We start from the raw sequence: 21,354 nt of genomic DNA on the forward strand, positions 1-21,354 counted from the left end.
TTCACACACTCATCCACACCTAAAAGCATTTTAGTCTTGCACATCCACCTGCCAGCATATTTTCAGGCAGTGGGAGTGTCAAGAAAACACAGCTAATGGAATTTTCTTGATCATTCCTTATAGGATCCAGGAGGGGATTGTTTTGTCAGAGTCCAAAAGAGAGATTTGGAGCGGCTGTGCACTGAGGTCATGCAGCTACGGGAATTTCTGCCTAAAGTCATTAATGGTGACTTTCTGGATGCCCTGAATAAAGCTCGCTCTCTGGAGAAACGTAAGATGAATTGATATTGAGTATAATTATGTTGTTTTCTCCATCCATCCATCCATCCATCCATCCATCTATCCATTGATTATCTGTACTGCTTATCATACACAGGAGAACCTGGAGCTTATCCCAGGGGATGCAGGGCACACCCTATGCACACACACACACCCATTCACACACTACGAACAATTTGGAGATTAGAGAACATCCATGCAGTGAACATACCGCCCCTTTATTTAGTAATATTCCATTCTGAAATAGTGCTTATCTACTCAATATGATCTGGTGTTACATTAGATATCTATATTGCATTGTATTGCCCCAGTAATTATTTGACAGCTAGGTTTAATCTCAGTAAAACTGTCTAAAAGATTTTGCCAGCAGACTCCAATCCTCCAAATTGGTTTATTTTCTCCTTGAAGTAAAATTCACTGCAAATCCAGAATGTTTTTCTGACTGATCAGTATGCTATGATGAATTTTTTCTCTCCTAACAGGACTGGGCTCATCCTTGGCAGTATCCCCTGAATGGTTTCTTGAATGTGAAAATAATGCAAATGGCTTTAACAGCTGAAAATTTCAGAGAGATTTGTGATACATCACTCTCTCCTACGATCATCAGAGGTGCAGTTGTGTTATAATGCTTTGTGCTGCTTGTTTTACAGTCCGAGAGCAGAGCCAGCAGCAGCACCAGCAGCTGAAGCAGGAGTGCTTGCACCTCACCTCCCGCCTCGATGCAGCACAGTCCGAGTGCCAGAGAGAGAAAGAGGTGAGGGAAACAGAGAGACAGGAGGAAGGATCTGATTGGCGGAAAGAAAGGTTGGATCAGAACAGATATTACAAAAAATCTGTATGACCGATCCTTACAGAACATTAACATTCTGAACCTGTAATAATCATACAGTTACAAAGATACCTAGGAATTGGAATATGTTGATTTTGTACCCATCTTCATATTAGTACTTGTCTAAATTGTATTTCTGCTATACCTAGCTGAAATATTTTTAAATGCTCCTCCATTTCTCCTATGCACAGACATACTGGAAACGCTAAGGTGTTTGTTTCCCCTCAGGAGAAACTGGTTCTAAGGGAGAGGTTATGGGAGAGCCGTGAGCAGCTGCAGCAACAGGCAGAGTTCTGTACAGGCCTGGGTGCCGCCACCTGCACTGTCCTCTGGAGCGCTTCCCGTAGAGAAGAAGCCATACGAGACATACTGGCTGATGTGAGTCACTTTAATAGAGGTGTCTGTCATTAAAACTGTCTGACTTCAGACTAAAAAACGTTAGTCCGTTGTTAAGGCAATGTATGGACCTTATTCAATTACACCTCATACTGAACACCTCATCAGATAATCAATAGGTATTTCCATTTCCGTTAACATTAAGCAGCGTAGATTTGCTTATTAGGTTATTATGTTCATATGTTCAACAAGCTTCTAAGCAGCATGCTTTAAGTTATTAAAAATATCTTACGATCTGAAACCTTTTCATGAATCAGTGATACTGTACATGATGCAGCTAGTGATGTCAGTTTATTGTTTCTAGGCATAACATTATGACCAACCGCCTAAAATTGCTTTTGCTGCCAAACCAGCCCTGACCCGTCCTGCACTGTGTATTCTGACACCTTTCTATCAGATCCAGCATTAACTTCTTCAGCAATTTGAGCAACAGTAGCTCGTCTGTTGGATCGGATCACACGGACCAGCCTTCGCTCCCCACGTGCGTCATTGAGCCTTGCCCACCCATGACCCTGTCGCCGGTTCACCACTGTTCCTTCCTTGGACCACTTTTGATAGAGACTGACCACTGCAGACCGGGAACACCCCACAAGAGCTGCAGTTTTGGAGATGCTCTGATCCAGTGGTCTAGCCATCACAATTTGGCCCTTGTCAAACTCGCTCAAATCCTTACGCTTGTCCATTTTTCCTGCTTCTAACACATCAACTTTGAGGACAAAATGTTCACTTGCTGCCTAATATATCCCACCCACTAACAGGTGCCATGATGAGGAGATTATCAGTGTTATTCACTTTACCTGTCACTGCTCATAATGTTATGCCTGATCAGTGTAAGTGCGTACATCTTAGTTTAGATATATATTTTTCTAAAGCAGATGAATAAATGAGCAGCAGGCCGTTATCAGTAAATCTTCCTTTTCAGTTGATCTATCAGCTTACGTAACAGAAGGACCATTTTTATTGATTACTGTACTTAACTAATTGCTTACACTGGTTGAAAGAGACATTGGGTCTGTGGTCAGGATCCTGTCTGTGTGGAGTTTTCTTCCCATATCTCCTTCTCTCCACTTTCCTTCCACGAAGCTGGTAGATAAACTGGCTATTCTTAATTGATCCAAAGTGTGAATCAGTGTGTGAGTGTGTCCTATGTGTCCTGGGGTGTGTTCCCATTTCAGCCTAGTGTTCCCATGACTGGCTGGAGATCATTTGCCTCCTTGACAAGTAAAAGTTTGTACTGAAATAAAATGTCAGTATCAGCAGAAGCAATAAATATTGAAATATGAACAATGAACAGCAAGAGCTTTTGGGTCACTGTTTAGTTCATGCTGTGTGAAAATGGTCAGTGGTGATGACTGGTTTTACTGGTTCTGTGTGACATTTCTGTTGGTCCAAGTTATCACTATTATATTCACCTCTTTTACATGTGCTTCTCTCTGAAGGGAAAGCTGGAACCATTCCTTAGTGTAGCAGGACAAACCCTGGAGAGCTTTGTGAAATCTCTGGATGAGGATGAAAAACCCCAGCAGCAAAACTACAATTCCCATGAGCACCAGTTTGTGCTGGCACTGGCTGGTGTCATCACCAGTAAGGGTTATGATTAATTCATTACTTTTACCTTTATTTGCTATATATATATATAAAGCATATTGATTGCTTTAAATGTTGATTTATTTGCAGACGTGGCAGCTGTTACTTGTGGGAGGGACTTCATTTCTACCTCTGCGCATGTCTTGTTGGACACTCTGATGCAGCTGCTTGGGTTAATGAAGTCTGGGGTCTTTCCAAAGCTTAAAGTGTGGGTTAAAACACACACACATGGACATATACATTAAATTACCACCTTATTAGGCAACCTTGTCATTCATTAATAAAAAATATGGTCTGGTCTTTTTTGCAATCTAACTCACTGTAGCCCAGATTCCTGTTCTTGATCTGAGCATTAACTGAAGCTCCTGACCTTTTTGCATGATATAATGCATTGCACTATAGCAACATGATTGGTTGACTGGATATTGCATGAATATACAGAGGTATAGGTGTTCCTATTAAAATGGCTAGTGAGCATATACATACACAGGTGCACACTCAGTTCTGCACTAAATTATTAACATATCAGGAAGATTCAGCTTATAATAAATAATGCCTTCATGGACTAAATATAAACATGCTTAGCAATCTACTAATGGCCAGATATTGTAGTAATGTTACACTCTGTTTCTAACTGACAGTTGGTGTGTGTGTGTGTGTGTGTGTGCATGCAGGCTGATGCTGATGGCTTTATACAACGTTAGCCTCAACATAAACGGACTGACGTACATCAGCGAGAGTCCTGCACTCCTACCACTTATATGCACCCTGCTTGAAGGTGTGTGTGTGTGTGTGCATCTGTGACTGTGTGTGAGTGTGACTTGAGTGAGTGCAGCTGAGAAAGGCTTCAGACCTTATCTGATCTCAGCTCTGACGTCATGCCTACTGAAATGTGGCAGGGAGGATTATGAACAGCTCCCACACTTTCTCTCCCTCACACCCTCCTTTTGTGTGTGTGTGTCTGTCTCTCTCTCTCTCTCTCTCTCTGTCTGTCTCTCTCTCTCTCTCTCTCATGATAAGAAAGTTAGCTGAATTTTATCACCTTGTATAGTCATTGTACTAACATATACAAATTGTATGCATTGTATAAAACTATACCTGTGTCACCTCTGGAGCTCTAAATATGCATCACCTTTTTGAACAAAACACACCCTGTTCAGTATTACACCTTCCCCATTGTTGCCCATCCCTGATATTATATTATCCTTTATTATCATCAAACTGGTAGTCACCATCATTTACTTTGATGTGTTCGGTTTAACTTTATGTATTCTATATATGTGTTGTGATCTCTGGTGAATCTTTTTTTTTTGCCTCAGGGGCCCAACAGAGGCAGCTTGGCAGTGCTGGGGCTTGAACCCAGATCCTCTAATCAACCTCCCAGAGCTTTAACCATTTGAGCTACCACTGCCCTTTAATTCTGGAAGATTCATTTATGAGCATATACTGCATACATTCCTTATACACCCAATATTTAGGAATTCCGCTTGGGATTCAGACAAAATCTTAATGAACCAATGAACCAGCTTTTTCAAATACACTTTATTGCCAAAAGTTTTGGGACACCCCTCCAAATCATTTATTTCAGGGGTTGGGCTTGGCCCCTTAGTTCCAGTGAAAGAAACACTGAATGCTTCAGCATACACGACAGAACACCTTTGAGTTGAATTAGAGCCAAGACTGCGAGCCAGACCTTCTCGTCCATCATCAGTGCCTGACCTCACAAACGCGCTTCTAGAGGAATGGTCAAAAATTCCCATAAACACACTTCTAAACCTTGTGGAAAGCCTTCCCAGAAGAGTTGAAGCTGTTATAGACCAACTCCATATTACATTCATGTGCATGTAAAGACATCCCAGTTTTGGCCTGGCTCACAGTCTCCTCTCTTATTCATCCCAAAGGTGTTCTATCAGGTTGAGGTCAGGACTGTGTGCAGGACAGTCAAGTTCCTCCACACCAAACTCGCTCATCCATGTCTTTATGGACCTTGCTTTGGGCACTGGTGTGCAGTCATGTTGGAACAGGAAGGGGTCGTCCTCAAACTGTTCCCACAAATTTGGGAGCATGAAATTGTCCAAAATGTCTTGGTATGCTGAAGCATTAAGAATTCCTTTCACTAGAACTAACCCCTGAAAAACAACATCTGAATTTGGGTGCCAATATAGTGTATGTCTCTTGCTTTTTTCATCTCAGTCTTTTCTCTCTATTGGTATTATGGTCTTGTGTTGCTGTTGTTACTCTTTATGGTTATTCTTATGGCTCAGCCTTGGGTTTCAGTAATGTGCTATATATAATTTTTATTATGTTGTATGTTTATTATTATCAGACCAGGACATAGAAGTATGTCTGCAGGCACTGCGGCTCCTCCAGTCTCTGTTAGTGGAGGGTGACATATTGGCCCAAATCAGCCCAGACCTCCAAAGTTCCCTTCCAGTGGAGAGAATCAGCCAGTTGGCCTCAAGCCGCCACTCTGCCCTCAGCCAGACAGCCCAGGAGCTGTTGGAGGACATCAAATGCCTCACCAAAACTCGTCACACGGCCACAGAGAAAGAGCAGTGATGACGCGGACACCTACAGACCTTGTCCTAGTCCTGTTCCACATAGACTGACGTTCTGCTCTATCTGTAGCCAATGCAATCAGTTAAAAAGGTTCAGAGGTCACAGGGCCCATTGAAATATGGCTCTGACCTCCTGGGTGGTCTAGGAAGTAATGATAATGGTGAAAATAGCTATTTGTTTCTGTTAAGAGTTATGCTGGTTAAGGATAGCATGTTTTTTTTTAATACGTTTATACATTTTTCTAATGTATGACTGTTATTCTAACTGTTGTGATTAGATCTATGTGCGCATGTTCCTGTTCTCATGTTCTATGTATGACTAGTATTTTTAATGGTTAAAACATTAAAGTTTTTTTTTATTTTTATTATTTTTTTTAGTATTGCATGTCTGTGGTTATCCACCATTGCAAACACACTCTCAGTGCACAAAAAAAACCCTGTTCCTCCAATTGACCATGTCCTTTTCCTTATTGTTATAAATATGCGGTTGCACACATGAAACATTTCTTCATGACCATGGAGAAAACCAAATAACTTCATGAGACAAACATAAAAACGAGGTGTCTTATAAAAACCCTCAAGTAAAATTATGACCATAATAAAAGTCTGGAACATTTACTGGGAATAGGGTATATGAGTGTAAAGGAAAAAATAAGAAGGGTGGAAATGTTTGAACATGGTTTATTACCATGGTTTAAGCAGCCTGCCAAAAGGAAGCCTTTTCTAAGAACATCTCACAAAATGGAGCTGAACTTTACACAAAGTTAATGGATCTAGCTGAATCATGTTACTGGTGGATGATAGGAAAATGTAATGGACACCAAAAAGAAATGGGAACTTTATTAGCAGCAGATTTTATTATTTGGCTAATACCAAGATTAATATCTTGCCATTGATCTACTGGTATGATGGGTCATTTTGTTGACATATTTGTGTTAGCGCCATTCCTATGTTATGCTCTTTGGTGCGCCTTAGGCAGTTTGGGACGTGGCTTGCGTTGCTTGGCAACGTGGGCTCCTGCGCGCGCCCTGCTCCGTGCTTTGACGCCAGAGTGACGTTAATAAAGTCAGGGAGTGAGGGAGTCGGACCGCTTATGGTGAATTAAGATTGACCCGAGACTACTGAGAGGACTGTGTGCAGCGGTATCCAGAGCGAGCAAGAGAAGTGATTTATTTAAAAAACTTCTTATAAAGAAACAAATGGCGTGGATGAGGAGCAAAGGACTGAGTACAGGAATTTTTTAACTCAGAGGAAAGCAGCAGCTTACAAGTTACAGATGGAGAGCTTCAACATCTTACAGTCCACAAGGTGAGTTCTTCATATCACCTTCTATTAAAAAATAAAATAAATAAATAAGTAATTTTATTATTATTATTATTATTATTATTATTATTATTATTATTATTAATAATAATAATAATAATAATAATAATAATAATAATCATTTTAATATTATTATTATGTTTCCTACTTAAGCTATGTTTTCAAGGAGCAAACTAATGGAGACAAAAATACTATCAATTGATGGTCTATATATCCCTCAATTACTCACGCATTCAATTATGAATAAACGTATATTTTATTATTATTATTATTATTATTATTATTATTATTATCATCATCTGATGGCTACATACTGTATATATGGCACAGAGGTTGAGGGTTAGTGCTTGTATTATGTAATTATTTATGCATATGACAATAAATGCATATTTGTTGACCTTACAGTACACTTTAGGGTTAAAAAAAAAGAGAGCACATGTTCTTTAAGTCATTTCTTTTTTTGCCAAAAAAGTGTATAAACTGTAGTAATTCTCATTTACCGGTGAATAAAAGATTAATAAAGACTATTTACAGACTATTTAGGAATAGCCAACCCTTTATATATCCAAATAATTTTACTGGATGTGTCTGTGTTGTTCCACTCAGTTTTAATGACCTCTTGGAGATAGCAGAGAATTTGTTAAAAAGTTGTATGAACATGGGTCCTGATTTTTTTTTTTTTTTTTTTGGCTTTTTCCCCTGAAAGCAAAATATGCAAACATACCATACTTTTATTAGCTTATGTTTTGTGTTGTTTTGATTTGTTGTTTTTGGTAAAACTTTTCTGTTCTAGGAATCTGATGTAATTCACCCATTGATTAACTTTAAAAAAATCTCAGGAAATCAAGCTCTATAAATCTCAGAGATGTAAATTCTGCACAAAATCTTATAACTTAATTTTTTTTTTTTATGGAACTACATAGAAGTAAGTGCAATATGTAAAAATGTTTTTAATGGGCATTAGTGGCCTATGGATGGTGCTGTAACACCAAATTTATTGTACTTTCTTATCAGCATTAATTTAACATAATTTACTAGACTTTGCCAGATAATTTAATATTTATTATAAATAATGAAATACATTATTTAATTAATAATTGGCTAATTATTAAATAAATAGGATCCCACATAGATTGGACATGGCAGCTTAGTGCTTAGCATGTTTGCCTCACATCTCTGAGGTTGGGGGTTTGATTCCTGCCTCCACCCTGAGTGCATGGAGCTTCAGGGTGCTCCAATTTCCTCCTCTAGTACAAAGACATGCATATCTAAACTGTCTGTAACATGTGTGCGATTGTGCCTTCTGATGGGCTGGCACCACGTCCAGAGTGTCCCCTGCCTTGTGCCCCGAGTCCCTTGGGATAGACTCCAGGTTCCTATTGTAGGATAAGTGAAATGTAAAGAGGAAAATGAATGGATGGATCCCTCATGGAGAAAGTGGACAGTTTCCAGTACTTTGGTGTTGAATCACCATCCTAATGAGAAGCATCACAGATTTTAGTTTATGTAAATTCTATTTTTACGTCAAGGACTGTTGTAAAAAGGCATTTCACTGTGCGTCTTACTGTGTATGTTTGACTATGTGAGAAATAAAATTTTAATTTTAAATAAATAAGAGACCACATGTACACCGATCAGGCATAACATTATGACCACTGACAGATAACACTGAATATCTCCTCATCATGGCACCTGTTAGTGGGTGGGATATATTAGGCAGCAAGTGAACATTTTGTCCTCAATGTTGATGTGTTAGAAGCGGGAAAAATGGGCAAGCTTAATAATGGCTAGATGACTGTATCAGAGCATCCCCAAAACTGCAGCTCTTGTGGGGTGTTCCTGGTCTGCAGTGGTCAGTATCTATCAAAAGTATCCTCTGAGTGCTGTAAGTATTCTTTAAGTTGTGAGGTGGGGCCCATGGAGGCCTTAAAGGATCTGCTGCTAACATCTTGGTGCCAGATACCACAGCACACCTTCAGGGATTTAGTGGAGTCCATGCCTTGATGGGTCAGGGCTGTTTTGGCAGCAAAAGGGGGTCCAACACATTATTAAGCAGGTGGTCTTAATGTTATGCCTGTTTAGTGTATTACAGTGTACTGGTTTGCAACATGTCATATGTATTTGGTACCTTGGTACCACCCCAGTGACACAGTTTCGTAGAACATTTCTGAGAGTTTTGCTGCTAAAACAACCTAATGATGTTGCCTCAACTCTTTCATGATTAACTGTAGCAGTTAACAACACTAACAATGGTGGTGTTGTCAGAGGATGCACCAGACGCAATGAACCCGATTGGTAAACCTCTCCAGGTTGGCTTCTATGAGATCATCCGTACACTGGGGAAAGGAAACTTTGCTGTGGTGAAGCTGGCACGACACAAAGTCACTAAAACACAGGTTCCCTATATTATTCTCATGAACAACAACTGTTTGTTGTTATTACGTTATAAAATCTTAAAATACAGTTTGTTAAATATGATTTGTCAGTAATATGATTTGTATATCTGAAATTTGCTGAATTTGGCTTAACAGGTGGCCATTAAAATCATCGACAAAACCCGTCTGAATGCATCAGACTTGGAAAAACTCAACAGAGAAGTCAAAATCATGAAGCTTCTCAAGCATCCACACATCATCAGACTCTACCAGGTGTGTGAGTTTATCTTTACATTCATCGACACACATTACAGAACACTTTGGCCCAATCAGAAGTCACTACAATTACAATATTACTATTCATAATTTATTATTAAAGATTTACGTTACTTAAATCAAATAGAGCCAACATGATGGGTTCTCACTGATGTCTTTTTAATAGGAAACCGATTGATAAAACTTAAAATAAAAGTGAAAGCATTTTTTGAAGAGGCTAGAAAAATCAGTCCTCTTTCTTCAGCGTATAAAATTTAGACACAATGGACAAGCTTACTAAGGATGTTCAAAGCTACTGGTTTAGATTTTTCTGCTTAAATATGCATCTATTTTTAGACATGGCTGTTCATATCTGGGACACCATGTACAGTGCACATGTAGAGTTAGTCTTATAGTCTTTTCCAGCTGTCACTCATGCAACATCATGGGATGAATAGATGAATGCATTTGATCATTTCCAAATACTATATATGAGTTGAAACACTCCGGGAGTTAGTTAGTGTTGCTCTAGCTGTGAGAGAGGAAGAATAGTGCCATCCTTCCCATCAAGAAAGCAGGGCCAATTATACCTTTTTGGACTCACAGACATGTGAACAGGGTGAATTATTACTGTCAAATTTGAAGCCATCTTAAATGATGCATATCAAGTACTATTTTTCATAACAGAGGAAACAAATAAAACCACTTTTGGATCCAATCTGTTCTGTCTCGTATACTTATACTATTTGATACCGTATCTTATAATAGAGAGATGAACAAGTCTTTACGAGATTTGATCTGAAACTGTTATCACTACTGTGTGAATGTAAGATATTCCTGTCTCTAATTTGCAGGTTATGGAAACCATGAACATGTTGTACATTGTAACAGAGTATGCTAATAACGGGGAGATGTTCGGTAAGTCTATAGATAATGTTATGAGTGTAACATTGATGATATAAGTATGATAATGCTCCTTTATCAAAATCTGTCACGTCTAAATCAACACCAAAATTGTGTATTTGTAAAATTTGTGTATGTGTAATTGTAAAATTTGTCTTTCTAAAGATTATCTTGCATGCAACGGTCACCTGAGTGAGGAAGAAGCTCGCAAGAAATTCTGGCAAATTCTCTCTGCTGTAGAGTACTGCCACAGATGTCACATTGTACATAGAGACCTTAAAGCTGAAAATCTACTACTGGATAGCAACATGAACATCAAGCTCGCAGGTATGTGAGCTGATTTATTAATAAAAGCAAAGTAGAATGTTATAATAAATGAATAATTCAGCCAAAAAAAGGGAAGACACACAAGGGACCAGAAGGTAGATTACCAGAATGCAGACTTGGTAATGGCATGAGACAAAGGAGCTATATCTCAAATCTCATAAGTATGAAAAAAACACAGCTTGTAGTAAGTAATGGTCAGAACCAACATGGCTACCAATGACAAAATGATAAATACACATAGTAGAGCAAACCCCAATGATTTACTTAGTACCACTAACTCAATATAGAATATACACCCATCAGGCATAACATTATAACCACCTGCCTAATATTGTGTTGTTCCCCGTTTTGCTGCCAAAACAGCCCTGACCTGTCAAGGCATGGATTCCACTAGATCCCTGAAGGTGTGCTGTGGTATTTGGCACCTAGATTTAAGCAGCAGATCCTTTAAGTCCTGTAAGTTGCGAGGTGGGGACTCCATTAAAGGATACTTTTGATAGATACTGACCACTGCACTCTACAAGAGCTGCAGTTTTGGAGATGCTCTGATCCAGTGGTCTAGCCATCACAATTTGGCCCTTGTCAAACTCGCTCAAATCCTTACGCTTGTCCATTTTTCCTGCTTCTAACACATCAACTTTGAGGACAAAATGTTCACTTGCTGCCTAATATATCCCACCCACTAACACGTGCCATGATGAGGAGATAATCAGTGTTATTCACTTCACCTTTAAGTGCTCATAATGTTATGCCTGATCAGTGTATGAACTGTCTTATATTTTTGTTAAAAGTATGTTCTATGTGTTTAACTTTTAGAGCAATATGCAATATACACATGTTTAAGTATTACGTCGTTGTTATATTTTACAAGGGGTGTTGTGCTATCAATTTTAAGTATGTGGTGTTAGCAATCACAGAAGAAGGGGTTCATCAGTGGCATCACAAGCGATGGTATTATTTGTTGTTTAGGGCCATGGTTATGGTGTTTGGTAGGAATCACAGGACATTTGCATATAATAAGATGTCATGTTTCTTCACTGTGTTCCTCAGACTTTGGTTTTGGAAATTTCTTTGTACCTGGAAAGCCTCTGAATACCTGGTGTGGAAGTCCACCTTATGCAGCACCGGAGATCTTCCAGGGAAATGAATATGAAGGACCACAGCAAGACATATGGGTAAATTTCTTATATGAACTTCAGTTCCATTGTCCTAGAATAGACAAGTGGAATGAAAAATGTGCCCTTTTAGTTTGGGCCCATAAAATCTCACTGAGTGTTTTTTTTTCTGCACAATTCTGTGGAAAATACCAGATGAGCAGTTTCTTAAATATTCTAATCAAATTATATTAACTTGATTAGAATATTTAAAGTGATGGAAATCATATTTTCCCCCCATTCTGATGTTTGATGTGAATACGTCAATTGGTGGGAGACATTAAATCTTCTTTTATTTTCAGAGTCTAGGTGTGGTTCTTTATGTGCTGGTGTGTGGATCGCTGCCATTCGAAGCTGCCTCACTTCCAGCCCTGAAACAGCGTGTCATAGAGGGACGTTTTAGGATTCCTTACTTCATGTCACAGGGTACCAATTCTTCATACTCAATTCAAACCATGTCTAATTGATACGCTATGTTGCCAAAAGTTTTGGGATGTCTGCCTTTACATGCACTTGAATGTAATATGGAGTTGGCCCGCCCTTTGCAGCTATAACAGCTTCAACTCTTCTGGGAAGGCTTTCTACAAGGTTTAGGAGTGTGTTTATGGGAATTTTTGACCATTCCTCTAGAAGCGCATTTGTGAGGTCAGACACTGATGATGGATGAGAAGGCCTGCCTCACAGTCTCTGCTCTAATTCATCCCAAAGGTGTTCTATCAGGTTGAGGTCAGGACTCTGTGCAGGACAGTCAAGTTCCTCCACACCAAACTCGCTCATCCATGTCTTTATGGACCTTGCTTTGTGCACTGGTGTGCGGTCATGTTGGAACAGGAAGGGGTCATCCCCAAACTGTCCCTCAAAGTTGGGAGCATGAAATTGTCCAAAATGTCTTGGTATGCTGAAGCATTAAGAGTTCCTTTCACTGGAACTAAGGGGCCAAGCCCAACCCCCGAAAAACAACACTTGAATTAAATGATTTGAAGGGGTGTCCCAAAACATTTGGCAATATAGTGTGTGTATGTGAGTTTTACCTAGTCTGACTTTCTTCCTCTTGCTCTGCTTTTATCCAGGTTGTGAGAACCTGATACGGAGGATGCTGGTGGTGGATCCGGCCAAACGTATCAGTCTGGCTCAAATCAAGCAGCACTGCTGGATGAAAGCTGTACCGATAACAGTGTGCCAGACTTTATTTAACCCTCCTGAGCCGGAGAGGCACTGCCAGGCAAAGGGTTACAATGAGCAAGTGCTCAGTCTCATGCAGACGCTGGGCATTGACAAGCGGAGGACCGTTGAAGTAAGCCGAGCTTGGGTCATTTTGTGTGTGCTTCCAGTACATACCATGTCAGTATAACAAAATAGCTACAATTTGATCTTCTTAAAATAGCATCAATTTATTGTCACTGCAAGAGCAAAAGCATTTTAACAGTGTTACTAGAAATTATATTTTTAAATTGATTTAAAATTTACTTACTTAAAAAATTAACATTGAAAAGCTGGTATGTCTTTGTAGTATTTTCGCCCACTAAAACACTTCTCTGTAACCTCTGTATTTATATCTCTAGTCTTTACAGAATGACAGCTACAACCACTTTGCTGCCATTTACTGGCTCTTGCTCGAGAGACTGAACGAACAAGAGCAAATCAAAAAAGTCCCAGATTGGTCTAAAAGGCTTTGTTATAATCTACCAGTTTTGGGAGATGCAAATCCACCAATGTTAGAGGACAGAAACTCTTCCTCTCCTAGCAACTTAATGGATGCTGGATTAAGTGGTGGGGTACGAGTTAAAAACATGGATGAGGAGGAAAAGCAGTTACCTCTTGATTATACAACTGGACACAGGAGCACAATACACAGACCCATTGACTCTGAAGTGTCATCCTTTAAAAGCTGGTGTCACCCACCAAGTAAGTACACTGGACTTAACATTTTTAAATATGAATGAACGCTGATTTTATTCAATTACACATAAAAGTGTCCAACAGCATCTATATACTATAACACCACAGAGGATGAATACACAATGATATTAAAAGTAATACTTTTAGTTAGCCGGTGAACATTACACAACAATACACAATTTTTTAATCTGCATTTATTTCTATCAATATATCTGCAGGTATTGTGGTGGATCTAGTGGACAGTGCCACTGTAGACAGCTCTTACACCTCTTCCTTCACTACCTCCAGCTCCTCATTTACTTGCCCCGGTGCTCTTTTAGACCCACAACACTATATAAACCAAGATCTGGGACAGTATCCATTTTCACTGAAATCAGAAAGAAATCCTCTCACTCATTCTTCCGTCTTGCGGTGCCAGACCAGTCTGCAAATTCCTAATTTCCAGGAGGGTAGAAGAGCCTCGGATACCTCACTGCCACAAGGTAAGATTAGAGTGGGTTCGAGTAAAAGAGCATGGAGACTGAAGAAGTTGGAGATACACTCATGAATCTAATATAGTTTATACCATTAAAGTTGTTCTTTAAAAATTTCTGGTAACGTCTATTTAAAGTAATTCTTTTTAACTTCGCCTGTAAATAGTACAGCAATGTTTAATGTTGTAAATATTATTTAAAAATTCATGTGCAAAATTACATGGATTTTTTATGTCAAAAATGAAACTAAGGTAAATCATGTTGAATCTTTTCCCAAAATGAATGTGATATATATAACCCAATCAAATTTAAATGAAATACAAATAGAAACATTTTAGGGGAAAAAAATAAAACCAATATTGTCCACTCAGTATCCACTGCAGTAATAGACAGGACAGAGAGAGTAAAGACAGATTTTCATTTAATCTTAATTGCCCAGGTTATTGCAAAATATAAATTCTAAAATTATTCATAAGACTCATTTTTGGCGGTATAGTCTGATGTTATTTTCCCATAACACCACATGTCAAGGTGTCTAATGTGACATATATTTTAGCAGTTATTTTATTATTCATTAAAGAATGACACAGGGTGCATGGTGGCTTAGTGGTTAGCACTGTTGCCTCACAGCAAGAAGGTCCTGGGTTCAAATCCTGAGTTCGAACAGGCAGTGGCCTTTCTGTGTGGAGTTTGCATGTTCTCCCTGTGCCTGCGTGGGGGTACTCTGGGTACTCCGGTTTCCTCGCACAGTCCAAAAACATGTACATTAGGTTGATTGGTAATTCTAAACTGCCCGTGTATGATTGTATATATGTGGCCCTGTGATGGACTGGCGACTTGTCCAGGGTGTACCCCTGCCTTTCGCCCAATGTGTGCTGGGATAGGCTCCAGCAGACCCCTGTGAACCTAATTAGGAATAAAGCGGGTATAGAAAATGGATGGATGGATAAAGAATGACACATTCTTATTTCTTATGACAAAGTAAGCTCTGTTCGTTCTGTTGATCGTGCTAAAAATTCTACATTTACAATTTTTACAGGTCAATGGGCTTTTCAGGAGCATTTGAGCAAAAATGTTCACACAACAGGCCAGTTTGGTCTGAATAAAGCTCCTGCGCAGTACACATGGCCTCCAATGCCTAACCTAGAACACACTAATAAACCTCCAACACATTCATGGGGGAGTTTTCATGGCCAGACTGCAGGCCTTCAGCACCATCAGTGGTAAGTCAAGTGGGAGTCAAGACATGATTCATTTTGTCAGCTAAAAAATGGGTTTATAAGTATCTGTTTACAAATTAAAACAAAAGTTGTCTCATTTACAGATTTAAATGTCATCTGTTAGTGACAGTGAATCCAATATTAGGATGATTTTTTAGAATTTTGTTTTGATATGCAGTTTTTAATGCTCAAGTTTTCTTTCTGTCTTGCAGGACATCTAACATTCATTGTTATTATCCCCATCTACTACAAAAACCTTCTCCTCATACTGGGGTTATCCAGAATCACTCCATCCGCCCAGCACTACACTCTGAGAGTCACTTAACTTCTTTATCCGCTTCAGGTTACCGCAAATTCCGCCACAACCCTTTATCCCTCCTTCACACACCTCAGTGTCTGCATTGTCCTCGCCAAGGTCCACCGACTCACTCTTCTCTCGCTCATCTGCCAGCAACCTACTCGTGCTCCACTTCTAGCTGTTCTTCCACAAACATGTTGGATTCCACCACACTGCTCCTGGAGGCACAACTGCAAATAAAACCAAGCTCACGCTGATGTTTTTTAGTAGTAACGGAGGTTCCACTGTACCTGGTCATCAGTTTTGATTTGACAGTAATGTAGCAACAGATGCAACAAAGGCATAAATAAATCACTCTGGATAAGAGAATCTGCAAAATGATGTAACATGTCAATGTAAAATGAATTCATCATTGAGTTACTGAAATAACAAGAACAAATGACACTCGTTCTCTATGCACTAAAATGTATATAATCACTATAAAATGCTAATGTAGAGGCAAAAACATCCAGTATTATCCAAGGCCCTTTACTGAGTGTACTTTCTGACATATTTTAATAAGCAATAATTACTCTTTCAATGTTCCTTGTCTTGAGTCATCACATTGCGATCACACTGTGTGTTTTGTATTGTGTATAATCTGTATTTATTCATCCTGTGCATGTTACTCTTGATATTCTTATGCCAAAGAAGTATTTATTCAGTCATTATAAATATAAAATGATGAATGACATTAATTTTGCAAATTTCTTTCTTAACCCTCAAATGAATTCGGAATGCGTTCAGATATTAATATGCACCATGCCGAACATACACTTTTTAGCTGATCATGTGGTAGCAGCACAGTTCGTAATATTGTGCAGAAACAGGCCAAGATCTTAAGGTAGTGGTCACAAGCTTAAGAATGGGTGAAAAATGCGATACCAGTGACTTCGAAAAATGCTGAATTCAAAGAAGTATGGCCAGACTCTGCTCTGACCAGAAAGCTACAGTAACTCAAATAACCACTTTTGGTGTGTCTCCTGTAAGGTCAGAACAGGACTCGCCCAAACTGGAGAGCAGAACATAGGAAAATGACCAGACAACTTATTTGCTTTGGTTAATAATATAACTTTATTGAGATAGTGCATGCCTCAGGTGAGGGGCCTTAGAGAACAAGGTTAGAGGAGATAGGGCTGAGAAAAAGTCAGGTGATAAACAAGCTAAAGAGAAAAAAGATCAGACACAGGTCAGAAAGAACAGTTAGAAGGATGGTTGGTTGTATGGAGAACCTCTTGCAAATCACAGCCCTACTTACCAGAAACAATTTTTTTTTATAATCAGACTCTTTGTCTTATCAGTAAATCTACTTCCTATATTTGCTTTTATTCTGGAGCAGCAAGATTTGAAAGAACTTTCCAAACGGTGTCCATCCATTCCTCTTAATCTGTTTCTCCTCATTATACTAAATAATAATAATAATTATCTCAACAATTAGAGCCCCTGCTGAGCCACGCTCATGCCCCTTCATCCACTCGTCTAAGAGGAAGGGGTAGGATTGGGTTTGTCATCGTGGGTGACAGGAATGGTGCGATCCCCACGCCCATATTCTGAGCCACTTGTTTTTGGGCCACAGATGTTGAGCAGGCCATCACCTGAAAGCGAACAGGTGATGGCTGACTGATCAACGTTGGAGGGTAGACGGTAGCGGCGGTGGAACTCTCGTGAGATGTAGCCATGGTCGTCCTGTAGGAGAAAGTGGAGAAGAAAGGAGAGGAGAGGTGGATGAGCATGAGGAGGATTCGTGAGATAGTTAGAGAAAGCATTAAAAGATGATGAGAAACATGAACTGGGGACAAATGCAGCACAGTCCCTTATAATGACTGCTGACTAATCAGATGTAGCCAATTATCATTATTACGTAATTGTCAGACAAACAGCACATGCTCAAATATGCACATTCACACACTAGAACAGCTTTTTCGGTAAAGGGAGGTTTAACCCGTAAAACATTACCCTCAAGGCTGCATGACTCCCACAGGGACATTCACCCATGACGCAGAGACTACGTCAATCTTGTGAAAACATTCCAAGCTGTTTCCCCAAATCTGTTCACTCCTTAAAATATGTATGGGGATGGGTTAGGTTATAAGGGTGAGAAAATTTGAAAAGGAATGATTTAGAAAGGAATACAGATCTTGGAGTAAGAAAAGAAGATGTGAGAAGACTTTTCTGTAGCCTCTCACACGCTGGAGAAAACCTAAGCCATGTTATCCAATTAATTTTAATGTTTTCAAATTCTAGAACTCTCCACAACATGAAATCTGCATCCACTTTGCAAATAAATTATTCCAAAGGCTTTATTCAGGAATGACTGCATGTTATTTGTTGTGTTCATTTGCTTTGCTTTAATTATATCTGAATGTGGCATCCACATTGTACCAACTACATGATATCTCACCCCAACAAATCAGTGTGTTAAGCGCTAAGTGGTTCTTAGGCCACAGAAATGGGACACATTCAACACAATACCATTTTTTTTAATGCTAATAACTTGATACATCTGCCCGTGAAGTTGATGTCTAGGCATTCTGCTTAGAGAGAGAATTATGGCCTCTCTTTTTATTTACACATTGCAATTTTGTGCCCAAACAACTTGTCTTACCAGTCCAAGTATTCCTTCAAATCGCTTCCATTACTATGTAATTCATGCAGACTTAATGAATCATATCCAACTAATGTAAGTAACTAAGTTGTAGGTCATCTGACCAAATCCCTTGAGCATTAAGAATAATAAAGACGCTATGAAGTCATTATAATGCCTGTTCATATAACACCAAGGAACCAGTTAGATTATTGGCCATTTACATTTAAAAATTAAGTGCTGCCACCCATTAGTGTTCTTTTTCTTCCCTTTACCATGCCATGTCCAAAAATCTGTACACACTACAAAATGAATATGACCGCTCCTCAAAAAGCCAGATAACTGATGCAACACAACTGGGTAACAATTACAACAAACAAATATTTGCCATGAAAAATGCAAGGCAAATCAGAGAACTGTATTCTAGCAAGGACACTCAAAGCATAGCTTAGAAAGTCAGCTCACCTGTCTCTCTGAATGCTTGCCGTGAATCTCCACATAGTCTTCTACCACCTTTACGTTGAGCTCCTCAGGGGAGAAGTGCTTCACATCCAGGAAAACCATGAACCTGTCCCTGTCAGACCTCACCTGGGGAAGAAAGAAAAGATGCCCTGGATTAAAATAATCAACTGTAGGTCTCTAGCAAACCAAGTAGTCTTTGGCCTGTGAAAAACAGATTATATTAAAATGAGTCTTACATTATCAATTCAACTTCTATTATCTTTACATTTTAGGCCAGTGTTACATCCTGATATGATTATGCTAATCATGCATTGTTTTGGTTTATCACCCCTTCATGCATGCTCTTGTACATATGGAACAACTCGAAAAGCAGCATGAGTAGCTTCCTGAGGTTTTCCTTATTCAAACATTCCTGACCAAACCTCTACATGAAGGATAGCTTCAACTTTTTCCTGCTCCAAACAAACCCGATACAGCTCATGAGCTAATCATCAAGCCCTTCATAAGTTGGATCAGGCATATTGGGAGCAGTGAAATCCTTCAGGACTGGAGTTATGGATCCCTGAGACATTTCTGAGACCTTTAATCTTAATCCAAAGTCATCCAATCCCTTACCTCAGAGATGCCAGAGTTGGAGGAGTCCAGGAAACTGCGGAAGAGGGAGTGGCGGTAGTAAGGGCTGATGGTGGAGGCAGAAAAGGGGAAAAGGTCATGATCGAACAGACCTTCTCCAAAGAACTGGTCAAAGAGGCGAGAGGGGTAGCTCAGGGCACGTCTGAACCACGGGTACTGGATGGCAATATCCATAACTTCTCAGATTGTTGTTGCTTGGTCAGTCTTGGTCCAATTTTAAGCCTTTTTTTTTTCTTTGGACACCCTTTGAAAGAGTGTTTGAGAAGAAGTGCAGTGGAGGGGGTTAAAAGAAGGCTGTGCAAAGATCCAAAAGTAGAGAGGAGTTGTCAAAGAGTTGAGTTGTTCTATGTGGCCACAACCTGCCTTTATATACAGATAGAACCAGAAAAGAGGGCTTACATTTGGATCCTTCTGGAATGGCATGAGATCATGGTGGGAATGGTAGTGTCAGCAGAATGGCACTGACAACAATCTGGCCCTAGCTGCCAAAAACAAAGTAGAGAAGAGAGATGGAAGTTGAATGACTTTGTAAATTTGGAATAGGTCATGGTTTGGCAAGTGAAGCATCTTGGGCCACTTCCTATAGACATTTAGATGAAAACGCTTCCTGGAGTTGACTACATGTGGTCAGCTGCATGAGCTCTCTGCATCTGTAAGGGTGAGTGTGTGTGGTGCCCTGTGGTGGACTGGTGTCTGGACTAATCTCTGGAGCTACCATGACCCCTGGCCAGGATAAAGATGTTACTCAAGATAAATGTATGAATCAATGAGAACTACCAGAGACATCAGCTCAGACTCAATCATAAACAATGCTTTAACCATCATTCATCATGTTATTTATCTTTTAGTTGCATTTAGCAAAAAGAACTAAAGTAAATAAGGCCAAATATATGTCTATTCCATCAAGCATAATCTATATATTATGCTTACACCAAACAAAGGTAGCAGTGTCATTATTAGCGAACCAAGCAATATTAAATACGTTTAGTTAAATCACTGGTTGTGACTAACACAAACATACTGTGGCATTCTGTGTGTCTGTGATTTGGGTGGATACAGTCAGGTCAGGACCGTCCTAAACTTTTGCCCTGATACCAGATTTGATCATGGCATTTAGATAATCCTGTGGGCATTTGCCTCACCCATATGAAGGCTTAACCAAAATGCACCAGTGAGGTCTTTTTCCAGCTAACAAAGCCAGTGGCCACAACAAACACAAGTCAGGGGCCGGATATTACTGGCCTTTAAGCCCTGGACACATTTTCTTCTTGCTCAGCAGGTTTTGATTGCTCATGGCTTTTTCTCAATGGGCTGAACAGTGAAAGGATGAACCACAACCACTCTAACCATAACATGCACTCTAACATGGTGCAAACAGTGATACTCTGGGCAGATTCTTACAGATTTGTGTGTTTTTAAAAGCCTGGGACAAAAAATGCAGAATTTTAAAACAAATAACAGCAGTATTAGCTATATTCCCACATAAAACATAAAACCTATCCTGCTTTAAGGCAAATTTAATGTGATATGAAATCAAATGTACTTTTTAAATAATAGAATAAATCTACTTTTTTAAAGTGTCTTTATTTCTCACATATACATTACTGCACAGTGAAATTCTTTCTTCGCATATCCCATCCTTGGGGTTTGTGGTCAGAGCACAGGGTCAGCCATGATGCAGCACCCCTAGAGCAGGGTGGGTTGGGGCCTTGTTCAAGGGCCCAAAGGTGGCAGCTTGGTGGTGATGGAGCTTGAATCTT

The 21,354-nt window shown here is 39.5% G+C and overlaps 3 protein-coding genes across 4 annotated transcripts; 2 read left to right on the plus strand and 1 right to left on the minus strand.

Moving 5' to 3' along the window:
* On the plus strand, window positions 1-5,933 carry hsf2bp (heat shock transcription factor 2 binding protein). The gene is made up of 7 exons (XM_058380810.1): window positions 1-271; window positions 930-1,033; window positions 1,337-1,486; window positions 2,944-3,088; window positions 3,182-3,299; window positions 3,766-3,869; window positions 5,418-5,933. The coding sequence occupies exons 1-7, from the start codon at window positions 190-192 to the stop codon at window positions 5,648-5,650; spliced, it is 936 nt and encodes a 311-aa protein (XP_058236793.1). The 5' UTR covers window positions 1-189; the 3' UTR covers window positions 5,651-5,933.
* A 781-nt stretch (window positions 5,934-6,714) lies between these two features.
* On the plus strand, window positions 6,715-16,592 carry LOC131347188 (serine/threonine-protein kinase SIK2-like). 2 transcript variants are annotated; one of them, XM_058381129.1, is made up of 12 exons: window positions 6,715-6,957; window positions 9,204-9,368; window positions 9,504-9,620; window positions 10,457-10,520; window positions 10,671-10,832; window positions 11,883-12,007; window positions 12,289-12,412; window positions 13,057-13,280; window positions 13,549-13,891; window positions 14,104-14,367; window positions 15,398-15,581; window positions 15,791-16,592. In XM_058381129.1, exons 2-12 carry the CDS (start codon window positions 9,222-9,224, stop codon window positions 16,131-16,133), a joined length of 2,097 nt encoding a protein of 698 aa, XP_058237112.1. In that variant the 5' UTR covers window positions 6,715-6,957; window positions 9,204-9,221; the 3' UTR covers window positions 16,134-16,592. The 2 variants fall into 2 exon arrangements, with proteins under 2 accessions (XP_058237112.1, XP_058237113.1); XM_058381130.1 differs by having other exon boundaries at window positions 9,207-9,368.
* An 802-nt stretch (window positions 16,593-17,394) lies between these two features.
* Window positions 17,395-20,011, minus strand: cryaa (crystallin, alpha A). The gene is made up of 3 exons (XM_058381131.1): window positions 19,577-20,011; window positions 18,965-19,087; window positions 17,395-17,601 (listed from the first exon to the last, which is right to left on the minus strand). The coding sequence occupies exons 1-3, from the start codon at window positions 19,766-19,768 to the stop codon at window positions 17,395-17,397; spliced, it is 522 nt and encodes a 173-aa protein (XP_058237114.1). The 5' UTR covers window positions 19,769-20,011.
* Between the last annotated feature and the right edge of the window lie 1,343 nt (window positions 20,012-21,354).

Source organism: Hemibagrus wyckioides, linkage group LG26 (assembly GCF_019097595.1).
Source record: "Hemibagrus wyckioides isolate EC202008001 linkage group LG26, SWU_Hwy_1.0, whole genome shotgun sequence".
Taxonomy (NCBI): Eukaryota; Metazoa; Chordata; class Actinopteri; order Siluriformes; family Bagridae; genus Hemibagrus; species Hemibagrus wyckioides.